Genomic DNA, 18384 nt, shown 5'->3' with positions numbered 1-18384 from the left:
TTAAAAAGCTATAGTTGGCCAGGCGATTTATCATAAAAAGCAAACGGAATCAATTACAGCGGAACGGAAGAAACAGAATCGAACGGAACGGAAGCAACAGAATCAAACGGAACGGAATTTACTTTGGTCATACTTCTCAACACAAGGAAATGTCAATGATTTGAGGTCCCTGCAATTAAGGTGAGAAACCAAAATTGTACATTGTATGATGATTGGTTTAGGAATCAAACCCAAGATTTTATGAACGCCTTTTTATTCATTCTTTATTGCAAATTAGTGAGTTTTAACCAACATTTTTCAGGAGTGTATTTATAATATTGTAATGAAACCATGAACTGAGAATTTAAAAAATCATTTTTTCATAAATATTATAATGGCAATTTGGTAGGTGAAGATGGAACTAAGTTTTCTGTAATATTTTAACTTTTGGATACATGCATCACATTATTTTTAAAACTCACAAGGACAGTACTTGTAATCAAAAAATCGTTGGAAGCAGAAGCAAAATAGTCAAGAATCACCTGTAGTCAAATAACATTGCTTGTCAGTAGTAATTAATAATTCGGATAAAATCACGAAAAAGATTAAAGAAAACCTCAGGGTAAATTAAAATTCAAAAATACTTATTTTTACATCATTAGATAACAACAATATTTTGTCAGGAAATGTAATTAGGACTTTCCTAAGATTTTGTAAAATTTTATATTGGCTTTTGGCAAAATAAAAAGAAAAAAATAATTAAGGCAAACAAGGACAATAGTCCATATAAAATGACAAAGTTTGCAAGTAAAAATGATTCTGCATTCTGCATTCTGGGTCCTGTATCCAGAATCGCAATGGAATGGTCTATACGAAATTACAAATACCGCAAGAAAGACCATTGTCCGGCCAAGACCAAGCGAATTATGCAATGAGGTAAAGTATGACTACAGAGAACTTTAACTGTCTATTTTGCATGTGACATGAAATTAGGAGGTCTCTGAAAGTGACAGGCAGATTTGAATGTTTAAATATTTAACTTATTTCCGTTTGGTTAAGCATTGAGTAGAATTATAATGATCTGTTATACAATTAATCTGACATACTATGTCTGGTTGTGAATTCAGTACTCTTGGATGCTCACTGTTAAATAATTTATATTGTTACAAAAATATCCACTATACTACCATTGTAAGTCAGTTGTTTCATTAATAAAATATTGTCTTTTTATGACACATCAGCACAAGTTAAATCACTAACAATAACATTTACGCACAGGCAATCGCATTCTCACGAGGACATAACATCATAGGACACTTTTCACTTTTCAGAAAAACACACTTTCTTCCGCTACAATTCTAATCATAACATTCCATCTAATAACGGTTGGAGTGTCATTCTTTAGTTTCTGGGTCATTAACCACAAGTAAACAAACACAGTTGCTATGAAAATTTCCTTTTTCCTATTATATAATATTTACAGAAAGAATATATTTTTAATAATAATACTAATATAAATGTTATACACATATTTCCACCAAAATTTTCGATATTGTTTGACTTTACCTTACATTGCAATACGACAAAAACACGAAAAGTTTAAAAAAAATAAAAAAATAAAAAAACTAATGCAATTTCTTTTGTCATTATGCAACTGCAAAGAGATGTCACTGCAAGAGGCCAGTTCCTTCTCCAGCACAATGCAGTCCACCAGCATGGGCACATCCTTCTTCGAGATGGTCCAGTTCCAGATGCTACGTCCAGCCTCTACAAGGGTCATCTTCCAGACGTTCCTGTACCAGCATTGGCCTGCCCGCTTCTGTTTCTCCAGCGCCTCTCACATGCAGATCCAGCCATCTTTCTCCAGAGCCAGAACACCTAATGGTCAACTAGTCCTTGCAGTTATGCCGAGCTTCTACGTCAGCTGTTCCAGAATCACCACCACAACAGCCAGCATCTCCTCCCGTTCCTGTTTCACCACGGATACATCGTCACTTTCATCATTCAGCAGCACCTTGGCTCCAGTTGTTGTTGAAATGTTCCAGTGCCACAACTGCACCATCATCATAAAGGTCCAGGGTTCGATTCCAGAACTCGGAAAACCAATCTCCGCAGCTTTAGCTCGCCTCCAGTCCACACGACGGACACCGAGACGCCAAGCTGTTTTTCATCCGTCATCAAGGGTCCTTGGTTTGGCCAGGACATCGTTAATTCGCAGCTCCCAGCAAAAGGTGACGCCCAAATGCCACACCAAATGTGTAGCTGTTCATCATCCTTCACTACGGTCCCGAGTACATATCAAGAAGAGGACCCTCTATAGGAACCTTCATCGGTTGCCTACTGTCAGTCGCAGTTCTCAGCGTCTGCATTTACAGAGGCCCAGTTGCAGTTCACATCATCTACCATTTCATTCAGTCTTCACTTCGATTTCTGTGGAGTGACTAGGGACATTCTTCGTTTATCGATGGCCACAATGAGGACAATTAGAAGACTCGGTTTTTCAAACTCCCAGTGTTCTGAAGTGAGACCACAATCATTCAGGTGGACATTATGTTCACCCCCCCAGTGTTTTTCCACAGTGTTTAGTGTTTGTCAATTTATTCAATGTTTATTCGAACTGAGAATTTAAAAACTAATGACATACGCTAAAGGTACTGTTCAGGAATTTTTCTTCCAGTTGGTGGGGTAATGTAATGAAACCATGAACTGAGAATTTAAAAAATCATTTTTTCATAAAAATTATAATGGCAATTTGGTAGGTGAAGATGGAACTAAGTTTTCTGTAATATTTTAACTTTTGGATACATGCATCACATTATTTTTAAAACTCACAAGGACAGTACTTGTAATCAAAAAATCGTTGGAAGCAGAAGCAAAATAGTCAAGAATCACCTGTAGTCAAATAACATTGCTTGTCAGTAGTAATTAATAATTCGGATAAAATCACGAAAAAGATTAAAGAAAACCTCAGGGTAAATTAAAATTCAAAAATACTTATTTTTACATCATTAGATAACAACAATATTTTGTCAGGAAATGTAATTAGGACTTTCCTAAGATTTTGTAAAATTTTATATTGGCTTTTGGCAAAATAAAAAGAAAAAATAATTAAGGCAAACAAGGACAATAGTCCATATAAAATGACAAAGTTTGCAAGTAAAAATGATTCTGCATTCTGCATTCTGGGTCCTGTATCCAGAATCGCAATGGAATGGTCTATACGAAATTACAAATACCGCAAGAAAGACCATTGTCCGGCCAAGACCAAGCGAATTATGCAATGAGATAAAGTATGACTACAGAGAACTTTAACTGTCTATTTTGCATGTGACATGAAATTAGGAGGACTCTGAAAGTGACAGGCAGATTTGAATGTTTAAATATTTAACTTATTTCCGTTTGGTTAAGCATTGAGTAGAATTATAATGATCTGTTATACAATTAATCTGACATACTATGTCTGGTTGTGAATTCAGTACTCTTGGATGCTCACTGTTAAATAATTTATATTGTTACAAAAATATCCACTATACTACCATTGTAAGTCAGTTGTTTCATTAATAAAATATTGTCTTTTTATGACAACAAGAGATTGCAACCATTAGTTTAATTGCACTCTTTCATTTTGATCTTGATTTCTTTAATATTTAATTTTTTTGACTTACGTTACAATATAATGTGCCCCTCTAGTCAAGACATGTGTTAATCAATGCGTTACAGTGTCCTTCAAAGTTCTCATAAAGCTTTCTGTGGTTTTACGTAGGTCTATGGCCGACCGAAAGAAGTAAGAGGTCAACGTCAATTCAACATTTTTTGTAAATCTTTACATTAACGGATCACATTGAAAGAGTATCTAGATGAACACTAGCATATATTACCCGCTTCGCTGGGTTGAAATGAAAATTTAAATGCACAATTCCGTATTTCATGTGTTTAGTACCCTGTGAAATATGCTGTTTTCGTTTCTAATGGCATCGATTTAAACAGCATCGGAAAGATCATTGATCATCTCGGCGACTCCAAAAATCATGTATTCGACACTAATATTGGTCATTTTCGGTCATTTATATGTATATATCCCCCTCCCCCATGTTGCGGGCCATGACATCGAAAGTGTCACTGTTCATCTCAGCGACCCGCGAAAAATGTGGATTCTGCACTAATACCGGTCATTTTCGATAATTTTTAAATATCTCTTCCTCCCCCTCCCCCAAGTTGTGGGGTTGAATTTGCATTTAAACCGGATCGAAAATGTCACAGTTCATCAGAATGATCCCGAAAACTATGGATTAGACACTAATATTGGTCATTTTCGATTATTATTATTATTATTATTATTATTATTATTATTATTATTATTATTATATATAGCTCCCCTTCCCCCTCCTCCGTGCTGCGGCACACGGTATCAGAATTGTCACTGTTAATCTCAGCTACTCCTAAAACTATTGACTCGACAATAATATTAGTCATTTTTGATCATTTTTAAATGTTTAACCCCTCCCCTCCATTGTACCCTCCCTCTCCCCAAGTATTAGAGCTGAACTTGGATTCAAACAGCATCAGAAGTGTCACTGTTTGTCTCATCGACCCAGAAAATTATGGATTCAACACTAATATTAGTCATCTTTGATTATTTTTAAATTTCTCTCCTCCTCCCCTACGTTAATTCGTCAAAGTGAATAGTCTAAAGTAATCCCTGCTTCTAAACTCATGTATGTTGAAAATTTGATTGAGATCGGTCAGGTGGATCAAGAATGATGAAGTCACAAAGGCAGTCATTTTTATTTTATTTTTTACATATATCTCACCCCTCCCCCTCCCCCACGTTGGCTCGTCAAAGTGAAACGTGAAAAAACACCCAAGGCCCGACCCTCCTATATGTTGAAAATTTGATCGAGATTGGTTGGGTGGTTCAAAAGTTATTAGGTTTTATTAGTTTTTATTTATACTTCCCCCTTCCCTCCCCCTTCCCTAGGATGTACCGTTAAAGTGAAATTACAAAAATGATTCCAGATCCGAACCTTATATATCTTGAAAATTTGATTAAGATCGGTCAGATAGTTCAAGAGTTATTAAGTTACAAAAATAGTCACTTTCAGTCCTATACAAATTGATTTTTATATATCTTCCCCTCCTTCTCCTCCCCCACGTTGCTCCGTCAAATCATAAAAACGATCCCAGGCCTGAACCTCATATATGTTGAATTGTGATCAAGATCGGTCGAGTGGTTCAGGAGTTATTAAGTTTTATTTATATTTTTATACCCTCTCCCCTTCCCCCATCCCTCAGTTCTATCATCAAAGTGAATAGTCTAAAACCAGTCCAGTCTTGAAACTCATCCATGTTAGAAATTTGATCGAGATCGGTTGGGCGGTTCAGGAGATTTAGAGTCACAAACATAGTGATCTTCAATTTTATATATATATATATATATATTACAAATTAAAAACCTTCAATGGCTTCACTTTGGCCTATGATCAACCAAATGCTCGTTGTCTTGACTCCTTAACATGAATAGAATGTTAAGATAAACAAAATCAAGAAAATAAATATTGCAATGAAAAAGTTTTCACATAGGCTAGCGGAGAAAAGAGGTTGAAACCCTGGATTCAAAGTTTTGATTTAGGGTCACTAAACCGTTCCAAGAGATGTAAAAACATTGTTGCTTTCATTCGAAATGCTCTCTAAATATTAAAAATGCTAGGTTTGTGTAGATTGTCTAATTCTAATTAAAATTATCAAAAACCGTGTCGTTATTGTTCTATTCAACATTTTAGGGCCGTTTTGATCCCATTAGGCCGGAACTATGGTGTTAGGCAATCAGTAGAGAAGTTACGTATGGAAGGTTGACGAACATTGCAGGCACTTTGATTAAATCTGAATGGCAAAACTATTGCATACTGGCAACTTCAAAGGCCTCAAGAGACGTAGCGAATCGTACTCGGACAGATATGGATTTATTAGAAAAAAGTATTTTCACTTCATTTCGTGTCCACTTGATCCAAATTTGCTACAAACTCACTCCAACATTTATAGATAGCAATTCACTTCTTTGTGAGTCTCCTATCCTTTACTTGTGTGAGTAAGGAGACATGCACAATGTGAAGGAGATTCATGGTCATAACCAGAGATGGAGTGGGTCAGTGGGTCAAGTGGGTCAAGTTTTCTGAGTAGGTCAGTGGGTTGGTGGGTCAAGTTTTCTGAGTGAGTCAGTGGGTCGTGGGTCAACGGCATGTGACCCACTGCGACCCACCACCCACCATGACCCACCGGTATACGGACAAAATCTCGCGGCCGAAACATCGCCGCCCAAAATCTCGCCGGGCCAAAACCTCGCGTGGCCAAACCCTCGCCGCCCAAAACCTCGCGGGACAAAATCTCGCCGGGCCAAAACCTCGCGTAGCCAAAACCTCGCCGCCCAAAACCTCGCGGGACAAAATCTCGCCGGGCCAAAACCTCGCGTGGCCAAAACCTCGCCGCCCAAAACCTCGCGGGACAAAATCTCGCCGGGCCAAAACCTCGCCGCCCAAAATCTCGCCGGGCCAAAACCTCGCCGCGAATGAAACTTTTCTTTAAAATTTACCCAATGTGTTTCCTAATATGCAATTCCACATTACAAATAATAATAATAGTAATAATAATAATAATAATAATAATAATAAGAAGAAGAAGAAGAAGAAGAAGAAGAAGAAGATACAAAACATCGTGTGCGTGGGCTTTCCCGGGTTATTCCCGTTTCCTCCCACTTTCTTTATTCGATCATTTCCTTCATCCTGGTCATCTACGTCTCCTTTAACCTATAGGACATAATCAAGGGACGTCGTAAAAACTCATATATTATTTCATACTTTCATAAATATTATTAGATTTTTGTTAAAATTTTAAGTTTTTGGATGTTCCAAAGTTCACGGAACTAACATCGTTAGTTGTCATTACTTTCCTTATGCAGACTTTCATTCCCTATAACCAGTTTAAAAACATCCTGTCGCCCTACCTTCACATTGAAATCCTCTAATACAGAAATAGAATTTTCATATGGTATCGCGGGACTTGGTCAAATACCCGTGATACTTCTTCTGAAACAGCGTCTTTTATACCGTCATCCTTATCATCTGTTGAAACATTTACATTTTGGTCAGGCGGGATTTTGGGTATGGCGATATTTTGGGGCGCGAGGTTTTGGCCCGGCGAGGTTTTGGCCCGCGAGGTTTTGGCCAGGCGAGGTTTTGGCCCCGCGAGATTTTGGCCCGCGACGTTTTGGGCGGCGAGGTTTTGACCAGGCGGGGTTTTGGTCCGGCGAGATTTTGTCCCGCGAGGTTTTGGGCGGCGAGGTTTTGGCCAGGCGAGGTTTCGGCCTGGCGAGATTTTGGGCCGCGAGGTTTTGGGAGTCGAGGTTTTGGCCAGGCGAGGTTTTGGTCCGCGAGGTTGTCGCCGCGAGGTTCTGGCCGCGAGATTTTGTACCCAAACCTGACCCACCGACTCAGTATGATCTACCGACTCTGTCTGCTCACTGCATTGTAGACAGTATCTTCTGAGGACTGGTAAATTTGTCTTCGTTTTACTTCCAAGACCTTCATTTCCCTTCCTTTTTCACTTGTTTCTGTCTACTTACCTGAGGTGAGTATATCTAACCAAGTGAAAAAAGAACTTCAGGCGCGTTTCGATATTGATATTTTTAATTGTAATAATAACAATAAGACCTATACTACAACTTGGCTTTCGAGATCTTTGAGTTTTTAGAGGAGCTAACTACTGGAAAAAATACATTTTTGTATCACTGTAATATATAAATTATTATATAAAAAATTGAAGGTAACTATGTGTGCCTGATCATCACGGCCGAATTGCAAAGTCAAATGAAAATACTTTTGGTATGTAGTTAGGCCTTAATCCAAATTGGGATGTTGTATTGCTTTCATTATAATAGCTACATATCCTAAGGAGGGTGAGGATCCGAATTTTAGCGAAAAAAAATTAGTATCTCGCAAACCGTTAAACTTAAGGAGCTGAAATTCAGTGTATTAACTCTTTATTGAAAATAAACAGAATGTGTTCTAGCATATTTTTAAATTCTCCTTTATGGAGGGGGGCACTTTGTATATATGGAAAATTGGTAGTGAGTTGGTTTGTAAAAATAATCGAAAACGATCGCTGTTATTTAAGAAAAGAAAATCAGAAACAAAAATTACAGTGCTTGGCTTCATATATCCATTGCTTTCTACTACAATAATTGCTGAAGCTTATGTTTATTATATGGAGCGCTTACAGCACAGGGCAATCAACCCAAAAACTTGTGACTAAAATAGGTATAAAATTTGTACTGTAAGCTTAATTACACGGAAATTTTAAGTTTGGATTGTACGCATAATTATATGGAAAACTTGACACTTTTTTCCATTTACGTTGGTTTACTTCCCTTGATTTGGAACTTTCAAATTTCATCCTTTTTTCCACTGAAAAGTATTGATAATTCAGCAAGGAAATAATTATATTATGATAATTCAAGAATTAAAGAATTATACTATGATAATTTAATTGAAATTCATCGTAATTTGGCACATGGCAAACATCAGTGTGGTAATTGAAGGGGAAGAAGGAGAGAAATTCCCATTCACCTCTGAACACTTTTTAGGAACCACGTTCTCTTTCGCTTTCTAGACGGGAGAGGGAACTTCGTAATGGCATCAAACCTTCATGTGTAATTACAAAAATTAAATTTATAAACAAATAAGAAATCTTCAGTTTATCAGGCTTTAATTGATAATTTATTCACAAGATTCCCTATTGAAGGCGTGGTAGATGAAGTTTCTGTTCTCCATAAGCCGACATTGCCAATTGACATGGTCGATATTAGAAAGATGTTGTATGGTGATAGAGAGATGATACTTCTTGCTGAGTATTTCAAAACTGGCCAAGAAAAATCGTTATCAGACTTATTTCTAACCAGCAGATTGTCGATAAGGAGTTGCAGAAATCGGGTAGAAGTATTATCAATTTCCACGACAGAGTGCGAACGGGGACTTCCCCTTATGAATTTACAGATGACTGATATCAGAAATAAACTAAGTGCTCAAACATTGTCTAACTTGTTGTTCATCAATGTTAATGGCCCACCGCTAGACAAGCTCAAAGTAGACGAGCTATTTATTTCTTGGCTGAAGGATGGACATTATTCCGCTGCGGATGATTTACCACGAAAAAGTTACCAACAGGAAATAAATCCGATTTCAGATTTGTTTTAAAGTGGAAAATTACAAGTTATAGAAAATGTATAGGCCTACTTGTATTACTAATGGCTTATTTGTGTTATTCAACTTTGTACCTATTTTTTAGTAAGTCTCTTCTTTACTTTAGGTAAACTACTTTGAATAAATATTCATAATAATTGCAATTATGCACATTTGTAACTTAAATTTAACGTGGTGTTTAGTGATTACACAAATTACAATTATGAGCATACTTTATGGAGATGCTCTCACATAGGGTACCCGAACACCTTTATACACTATGAAAAACTGATTTTTCAAGTCTTTTGTGAGAAAAATACTGTGAACTGAGAAACCATAACCTTTTCCATATTGTACAGGGGTATTTTCCTGCGAATAGAAGTTTCTTGTGGAATGCGTTGAGAAATTAGCACTTGCAAGAATACTATCTTAAAGCAAGTATATTTTACGCACACCCTAATTTCCCCTCACCTCGAACTGTTTCAATTTTCTCACTGACAAACACTTTACCATTTTATATCATAAAGATCAGATCCACAGTTATTCTGACAGAGCGGTGCTTGAGCGATTGACTAGAAATTCAAACTCCGATTAGTTACAATTTCACAGTCTTGTTTTATTACAAGTGTAAACTCTTTAGTCAGTACAGAAGAGGCAGTGAATCGTGTTCAGAGTTGATGACGATGGATTTTGGTGAGTCAGAATAGGTCACAGTGGATGAGAGTGGTTCATGGTGGCTGGTGGGTCACAGTGGGTCACGGTGGGTGGTGGGTCAGTGGGTCGTGGGTCAAGTTTTCTGGTCATAACAGAACGACGCGCTGAGTAGACAGCGCAAGTTCAGCTTGTCTATGTATTAAAATGCTAGGTTTATAGGCCTACCTGTATGTTTGTCCCCAATCCTTTCGACAAAATCTCGAAAACCACAAGTACTAGAAACGTACCGTTTTCACTGGTCCATTCCAAATTTTGTGTAAATTGTCCAGTTCTAATTGAATATTTAAAAAATATGACCATTATTTCTTTATTACATTTTTTAAGAGTACACTGGAAGTGTTACATTCCAAAACCACATAGTTGTTTACAGAGATTGTATATGTGTCAGTCGTTTGTTTCAGGGACAAATGATAATGGGAAACGAAGGTTAACTATTTCTCCAGTCTAAGACGAATCTTTTCTGTTTGGAGTGTTTTGCCCAATAAACATCATATATCACTGACATTATAATTAATTGTGTGTGTAATGTATTTGCTCATTCAAACTCCAAGCAAGAAGAAAGAAAACACTGATCATATTTAAATACATGAAATAGAAACTCCAACCGGAAGAAGGCCCAAATCTTGCAAACGGTGAATAATATTGAAAAAAATAATCGAAAAATATCCCCTTTTATTATACCCTTGCCGATATTTATCAAGTCGTCTTTCACTTGTGTTTGTAAAGGGACGTGTACAGATGTTGTGAGGAATGACAAGGAGATTCATGCTCATATGTGAATGATGCGCTGTGTAGAGAGCGTAGGTTCAGCTAGTCTTTCATTAAAAAAAGTTACTATTAAAGCCAGCATAACTTCCTTAGCCCGATGAACTAAGATACGCTCAAAACAAATTTAATGTTGGTCAGTACATAGTGTCCCTCATATGAGACAGAACCTTTACTCGTATATGGTTCTTGAGTTCATCACATTCATTATACAGGCAGTTGTCTTTAATCTCTTATTAACATGAAAACATAATTGAAAATTAGTTCTTTAAAAAGACGAAGCAATCCGCAGCAGAAGAAGAGGAGTCTGAACTGTTTTTTGTTGTTGTTGTTGTTGTTCAAGTGCAGTTTTTTACCACCAGTATATCGATTTCTATTACATGTAAAATACAGAAAAATTCTGAAGTATGTAAGTACGATAATGATTATTTTAAGCATGATTTCATTGAAGCTAAGCGAAGATTACTTTTAAAGCCAAAGCCAATGTGTATTTATTCTATCATATCCTTGTTAATGAATCTAGGAAGCCAGATTGGTAACTTCTGGAAACTCAACATTCATAACAACAGTAAGTAACCAGAAAATTTCAAGATAAAAACAACAGAGTTTGATAAAAGGTCAGAAAAAGGAAGCAAAACATTTTGTTGTGAATACTCAAGAGAATGAGACATTGGCTTCTTACGACGTTTCAAAATTAATTTCCAAACAAAAAATAGATCATACTGTAGACGAGAAACTGATACTCTCTGCTTGTGTAGCTATTTGCAAATATGTATATACTTGGCGAGTCGGCTCTAGTGAAATCAGAGAAATGCCTCTATCAGACAACACAGTGAATCGAAGAAAATGTCTGTTAACACTATCATTTCAAGGTTAAATATTTGCAACATATTTTTAAAATTGCAGATAGATGAAAGTATTGACATCACAAGCAAATCTATCCTGTTAGTTTTCATATGCTAGTTATGGGAGAACAGAATTATGGAAGTTTTCTTGTTTTCAAGTAAACTCCTGCAGTGTAGAGCAAAGTGCATTTTTATGATCTTAAATATCTTGTTGTTGTTATTGTTGTTAGGAGAATTCTATTTGATAGAAGCAGTGACGACGCCAGAGGGGGGGCAAGGGGGGCGAGCGCCCCCCTAGTGGCTATTCCTGCCCCCCTGACTGCCATCCAGACTGCCCCTCCGACTCCTACAATCATAAAACATTCTACATGTAGTATTTTATATCAGTTTCATAACCAATCTCATTGTCAGATCGTACTATCTACGTATTTACTATGTAGCAGATTAGTCCTCAAGCTTCCTTCTTTGAGCGTCTGAGTATGCACGCATATTTCTGTTTTCTAATTTAGCGCCTTTTCCGGTAAATTTTAGTTATAGTTCTTTCTTATGAATTTTAATTATTGTGCCTAGCGAACAATAGCAGATTTGGTCCATTTGTTTTCTTCTCATTGGATCAACTTCGGTTAGAAACAAAAGAAAGGTAAAACCAATTACATAACTTGTTTGTATTTATCGAGATTTGAAGTTTTCAGTTTCATATTTTGTTTTATTTAAAGGTCCTATACTTCTATTTCCTGAAACATTATTCTCGGCTTTCAATATTCAGAGGATGGGCTTATAACAGCTTCATTTGCGACTACCAGGGCTTATTTTTTTGAAGAGGATAAAAAGAGTTGTATTGTATTTTCCCTTCCTGCAAATGATAACAATAATAAATGTAGGAATTAAATTGATTATTTATTTAGCTCCCAAAAAAAGGTATTGTCAGAGTGCTGATCTTTAGTTAGTAATTGGTATGCACTAGTGCTCCCTTACTTATTTAGTTTCAAAGTACTGACGACGTTTACCATATTGACTAGAAATGTACGAGGAGCTGCTGAAAAATTCGTAGCCCAATCCTGAAGGAGTGCACGTGGTCTTCTACACTTCCCCCGAGTTCAATATACTGCCTTATACAGTGTTCCAGTTTTTTGCAGAAAAGTTAAAAAAAAAAAAAAAAAACCCTGGAGACTTCCTCGCACTACTGTTCGTAGCACTACCCTTATCAGATCTAAAATGGCGTCCTTTCAAGTGTTATTTAAGTTGGGAAATAAGTACAGACAATATTTAGACGGAGCTAAATCTGGGGAATAAGGATGATGATCTAGATATTCAAATCCTACATTATGCAATGCCAATTGTGTTCGCAGGGACTTGACGGACAGGTGTATTCTCCTGAAGGAACATAATTTCTTTCTTTTCATTTTCCGCTACGTCTGTGTCTTAAACTTCGTGGGGCGAGGGAGAAATGAGTGCTACTACTCCATTGACTGTTGTTTCGTTTCAGGATCATAGTGGTACAACCATATTTCGTCCATGGTTACTATTCGTGAGCGAAATGATCAGCATTACAGTCAAATTGGAAGAATACTTCTCTTAATGCCGTCACTCTTATTCTCCTGACAGATTTCTTGGGAACCCATTATGTCGAGAACTTGCACATACCCAAGCCATTCTGAACTATGATACCGACGCGTTCCAAAGAAGTGACAACAATCTCTGACAGAAGTTTTGCTGAGACGGTAAAAACTAAGGAAGGGGGTTGCAGCCAGACCTCAGACTATAATAAGTATATCGTGAGTTTACTATACACTTTAAAAAGTATATAAACAATAGTTTAAATTATTTTTGTTTAATTTAATCTCTCGCGGTAATCGATAGAAACTGCTTAGTCGGTTCTGCCGCACCCTATATATATGCGTAGCATATAGTACTAGACGAATATGTTACTTGTAGCATACGCGAAAGTAATTCAATTTGTTTAGGCTTCAAAAGTTGCATTAGTTGTGCAGACGTTACTTATTTGTTGGTTACAAATTTTACTTGAAATCATATAGGTCTAATGTAAAAACAACAACGAAATACACAATGTAATGTAAAGTACGTGAAACATAATAAATGTCATTTTTGGTGTGGAAAAAAGCCGCCCCCCCGAAAATGTATCTGCCCCTCCTTTGCCCCCCTAAGAATTTAAAGTTGGCGTCGTCACTGGATAGAAGAAATTTGGGTGTTGTTATTCCTACATATGGTTCACATGCTTGTCAGGCATAAAAACTGAACTTGTCTCTCGAGTGAGAAAAGTGATGCCTAATGCGAAAGGACCAGTGCTATATTCATCGAGAAGCCTTGGCTACAAAGAAGATACCATAACCATTGAAAGAAAGTTCTTGATGAAATCAAATCTCGACTCTTGAATTTCAGAATCTCAAAATTATGTGAATAAATTCAAAGCCGATGTAATCAATTACTTTCGCTTGCAGAAATGCGTTGCCTATTCAGAGGAAACATTTTGCAGCGATTCTTTGCAGCTTAACACTGAAATATGACTGATTCTGAGTGATACTAAATTTCCGTGTAATCAGTTGAACAAATTGTATCGATTGTGTAGAATAGTGTACTTAGCAGATATTTTTTCATTCTTGAAGCACTCAATATTAGTCTTCAAGGTAGTAGTAGAACATTGTTAATGTTATAGACAGTATTAAGAAAGAACTGAAGGCGTTAGAGGATAAAGTTATCATATTACATTTCTCAAAACGATTAGATCTGGTCGTGAATGAAACTGTTATGTGTTATTCTTGCTACACAAAGCTAATTTAAGAGACTCCTTGTCTGGATGAAAAGATTCAGAAACGATCAAAGGACATGTTACCGAAAAAAGAAAACTGTTGACCAGTTTATAATTGAAGGAATTCCTCTAATCCTTTCAATTATAAAAAATGCATCTGTGGGCAACACAAGCTGATGGTAGTCTTAACACCTTTCTAACACTGAAACCTGATTGATTTGGGGACTAATTTCAGAGATTACTTCCCTTCTTAGATTTAGAAAATACAAGGATAAGAAATCCTTTCGAGTACGATGGTGCAATTAGAAATTTTGTCTGACAAGGAGCAAGAGGAACTTGTCAATGGCTTGGAGAGGCCTCAATCAGTGTACTCCACAGGATAGAGCTTAAAAAGTGTTTGTTTTAAGCTCAAGTAGGTTTTAATTATAGTAGCTACTTACTGGCGGCGTGAAGGTCTTTGTAAAGCTTTGGAAGGGCCGGGCTTTGGTCTAAAAGGAACTCAAGCTTATGAGGTAAGGTAAAACACAAGCAACATTTTACAAATACAAGAGATGAACATAGACGACTTTTCCGAATCAAATCTACAACATAGATCAAGTTATAAATATAAGAAATACTTTATGAAACCAACATGTGATAGAGGTGACTCACATGAGACGCTCGTGTTCAAAGAGTGTCCTGAAGGGAGATTCGAAAACGAACTCTCAAGGTCAGTCACCTCTCAGTCCTACTGTACTATCAATATAATCATTCGTATTTGTTTACAGTTACTAGGATCAGCGGTCTGCAGATATTGAAGTGATATCAGAGTCGCAAACAGGATCCATGGCACCCGGGACAAACATTAATAGCGGTGCTTCCATTAATTTATAAGAGCGGAAAGCACTGATGCATTTTTGAAAATTCTCGTATCATTTTAGCGACATCTTTCTCTCTACTTGCGGACATTAATGGCATTGATATTAACGGTACCGATCGGTCGCAGTTTAACTGGTAAAGTATTGGATCGCATTCGGCAGTTTTGGGTTAAATTCCCGGATCTGTCATCCTGACAGGGACTTTCTTCGGTCCCGCCAGGCAAATGCTGGGGTGGTACATATACTGAAATAGCCCTGGCCGCTGCCTTTTCCAAGTTGTGTAGAGGGCGAGGGGATAATATGACGGCCTTAGGCAAAAGTTGCCAATCTCTCCCAAAAATGTATTTGCAAATAATGCGAGCAACCGGTTCTACAGAAAGTTCCGAAACTTTTTGCCGTCACAGATTATAATTCAAAGGAAACATTGAGTATACTCGCTGTTGCAATTATAAAGGTAACTAACAAAATTCTTTCCATTTTTCACCTACTACTTTCGAACATCGATATGTCACCTAAAACGTACCTGAAAGATCAAAAATAGTCCCCATCAACATCGACGACCTTCTGCCAACGTTCCGGAAGGCCATGGATTTCATCGCGGCAGACTTGGTGGGCCATGAAGCGAAGAAAATATCAAGGGCATTTTGTACCTCTACTATGGATTTGAACTGGTATCCCGTAAGGTGATTGTCCAAGGAATGAACAGGTGATAATCGGACGGTGCAATGACCGAGGAGTATGGTGGATGGAATGTGTTTCCTATTCGAGGCGTAGAATGGTGTCCGAGACCATCTTAGCCACGTGGGGCTTAGCGTTGTCCTGTAGCAGGAAGATCCCTTTGCGATTCAGAAGTGCTGGCTCCAGAGTTTTGCGTTTTTCTTGAACACGGCTAAACTGCCGACAGTATACAGTTGCATTGATGCTCTGATCAGCTGGTAGCAGTTCTCGATGCACGATACTGCGAGCAGTCTACCAAACACACAGGAGGACCTTCTTCTGGTGCAGTGCTGGTTTCGGCTGTTTTGGAACCGGTTTATTGGATGCTAACCAATGATGACAGCCGTGGAGCTTTGTACAGAACTCACTTCTCATCACATGTCAACACCCTGTCCAGAAATGGATTCTTCCTCAGACGAGACAGTAAGAATCAGAGGTCTCTGCTCGCGTTGGCTTCTGCTCCGGAGTGAAATCATGTGGAACCCATCGACCCAACTTGTAGTGCTTCTCAAGTGGATGGAGGTGCTGCCGAATGGTTTCTTCATTCACATTGAATTGTAGTTCCAGTTCCTCACATGTCTGGGCACTGTTCACCTCAGTTGCTGCCTGAAGATCTTCATTGTGTACATGTGTTGGTCTTCCAGCACATGGTCCGTCTTCGAGTGTTTCATCACCGTCCTTAAACTTGTTAAACCACCGCTGCACTGTCCGCGTACTCACGACACCCTCAATCTCCAGTCCCGCTGCAGCGGCATTTGACTTCAGTTTGAACTTGTACAGCATACATGCCCTTATGATGCTCTGTGGAGGTCCCATGTTCACTCTGTCCTTACGCAAGTTCAGGTGTAAATAAACTGCCACAGCCAGGTTGTATGTTGGATATACCCACACCATCAACTGACCTTCGCCTTATCTTCATTCGCATTCAACTCATGATGTGAGGGCCAATGGAACACAGACCTCCACAAAAAGCGACGAACTTTCTTGGTTACCTTTATGAAAAATCCATTTAGCTATATTAACAAACGAAGAGGAAAATTCTAGTCTTTTTTAAACTGAAATTACTGTGTCTTGTCTTGTGTCCTCTGTTCTAATGATAGAATTGGTGATTTACACTGTTGAATTGCCTCAGCGCATTATCTGCTGAACAACTCATAACCAATAAAATGTACTGATACCGTTAAACCCAGCGACCTTGAAAACCATGAATTCAACACTAATATCTGTCATTTTCGATTATATTTAAAATCTCGCCCCTTTCCCTGGGAGTGGAGTATGACCTTGAAGTTGAATTGGATTAAAACTGTCACTATTCATCTCAGCGACCCCAAAAACTATGAATTCAACTCTAATATTGGTCGTTTTCGGGGGGAGAGGGGGCGGAAATTATTTAGAGTACAGGGGGAGCACAATATATAAATACGGGCCTGAGAAAATTACACTTCAACAGAAATCCACGCTAACCAAGAAGACAGCAGGAAAGAAGATCAGTATTGAGAGTGACAGTGAACGTGAATTTGAAATTGAACCTTTCCTCAGCGACTCCTTTCAAGATGAAACTACATAACAACACTATCCATGGCTTGAATTGAATATTGTAACAAAAGAAACACTGACTAAAGCTTCAACACACTGTATTTTAAACTATAATATGATACAGTTTTGGATGTCTAACATATCCTTCATCAGAAACTATATAGACATTATAGAACATAAATGAAGATACAGACATATATACAGGGTGTCTCAAAAGTCCCGACAAGTAAATGTCCAAGTCCAAGTAAATGGCAACGTTGCATTTTCATTTAACATTGGGTACATAAAGAGAGTACAACCCAAACGGCTAGTCCGATTTAAAAAAATCCTTCACTTTAGATTGAAAACATCATATTTGGAGACGGTTTCCTCTCTTACATTTTGTTGTAACTCTTGATAATAACAGAGTTACCATATATCATGGGAATTTTGAGACACCCTTTATATAGAATTATGAAAATACATACCTAGAGTGTCTAAAAAAATATTACAAAACACCCTCTACTGTTGAATTGGTTCAGTGCATTGATTGTAAGATGCACGGTATGTACGTTAGATGCAATGTGTGTGGAAGAAAGAATAAGATAAAGAACATGAAAACTAAAGAAACAGAAACTTTGGTTTGTTTTTGTGAAATATTTTGTTTAATTTTCTACAAGTTATGGGCCGAATTGTACACATTAACATGTAGGTATACCTTGTACGCCTAATCTTTTGTTATTAGCTAAGTAACGTAGTAAATTTTAGAACATGTCACTATGTATTACAAGTGTTGCTTTAGTAGTAGTAAGATTGTTTCTCATCAATTTTGAAATATTATTTGTTTTTCCTCTGGGGCATCTCACCTTGACTGTTAGGAGAGATGCCCAAATGCAGCATATTTGTGAAGACTTATAACTTTGGCTATTCATTCTTAAACGTAAGTTGTTTGATTGTATATTGTGGCCACCATACCAAAGGTTGAATGTGATATG

General features: G+C 37.5%; 1 protein-coding gene across 1 annotated transcript; it reads left to right on the top strand.

The window, feature by feature from the left end:
• Positions 1-710: 710 nt before the first annotated feature.
• On the top strand, positions 711-2806 carry LOC145662884 (uncharacterized). Its single transcript, XM_081728848.1, has 2 exons — positions 711-915; positions 1642-2806. Exon 2 carries the CDS (start codon positions 1644-1646, stop codon positions 2418-2420), a length of 777 nt encoding a protein of 258 aa, XP_081584974.1. The 5' UTR covers positions 711-915; positions 1642-1643; the 3' UTR covers positions 2421-2806.
• Positions 2807-18384: the final 15578 nt, after the last annotated feature.

The sequence above is a fragment of the Thermobia domestica genome, chromosome 10 (genome assembly GCF_964235325.1).
Source record: "Thermobia domestica chromosome 10, izTheDome1.hap1.1, whole genome shotgun sequence".
Lineage (NCBI taxonomy): Eukaryota > Metazoa > Arthropoda > Insecta > Zygentoma > Lepismatidae > Thermobia > Thermobia domestica.
The sequence above is the reverse complement of the archived record's forward strand: the minus strand, read 5'-3'. Positions and strand labels throughout refer to the sequence as shown.

Coding starts and splice junctions, on each gene's coding strand:
- LOC145662884 (XM_081728848.1), top strand. CDS start 1,644: ATGTCACTGCAAGAGGCCAGTTCCTTCTCCAGCACAATGCAGTCCACC.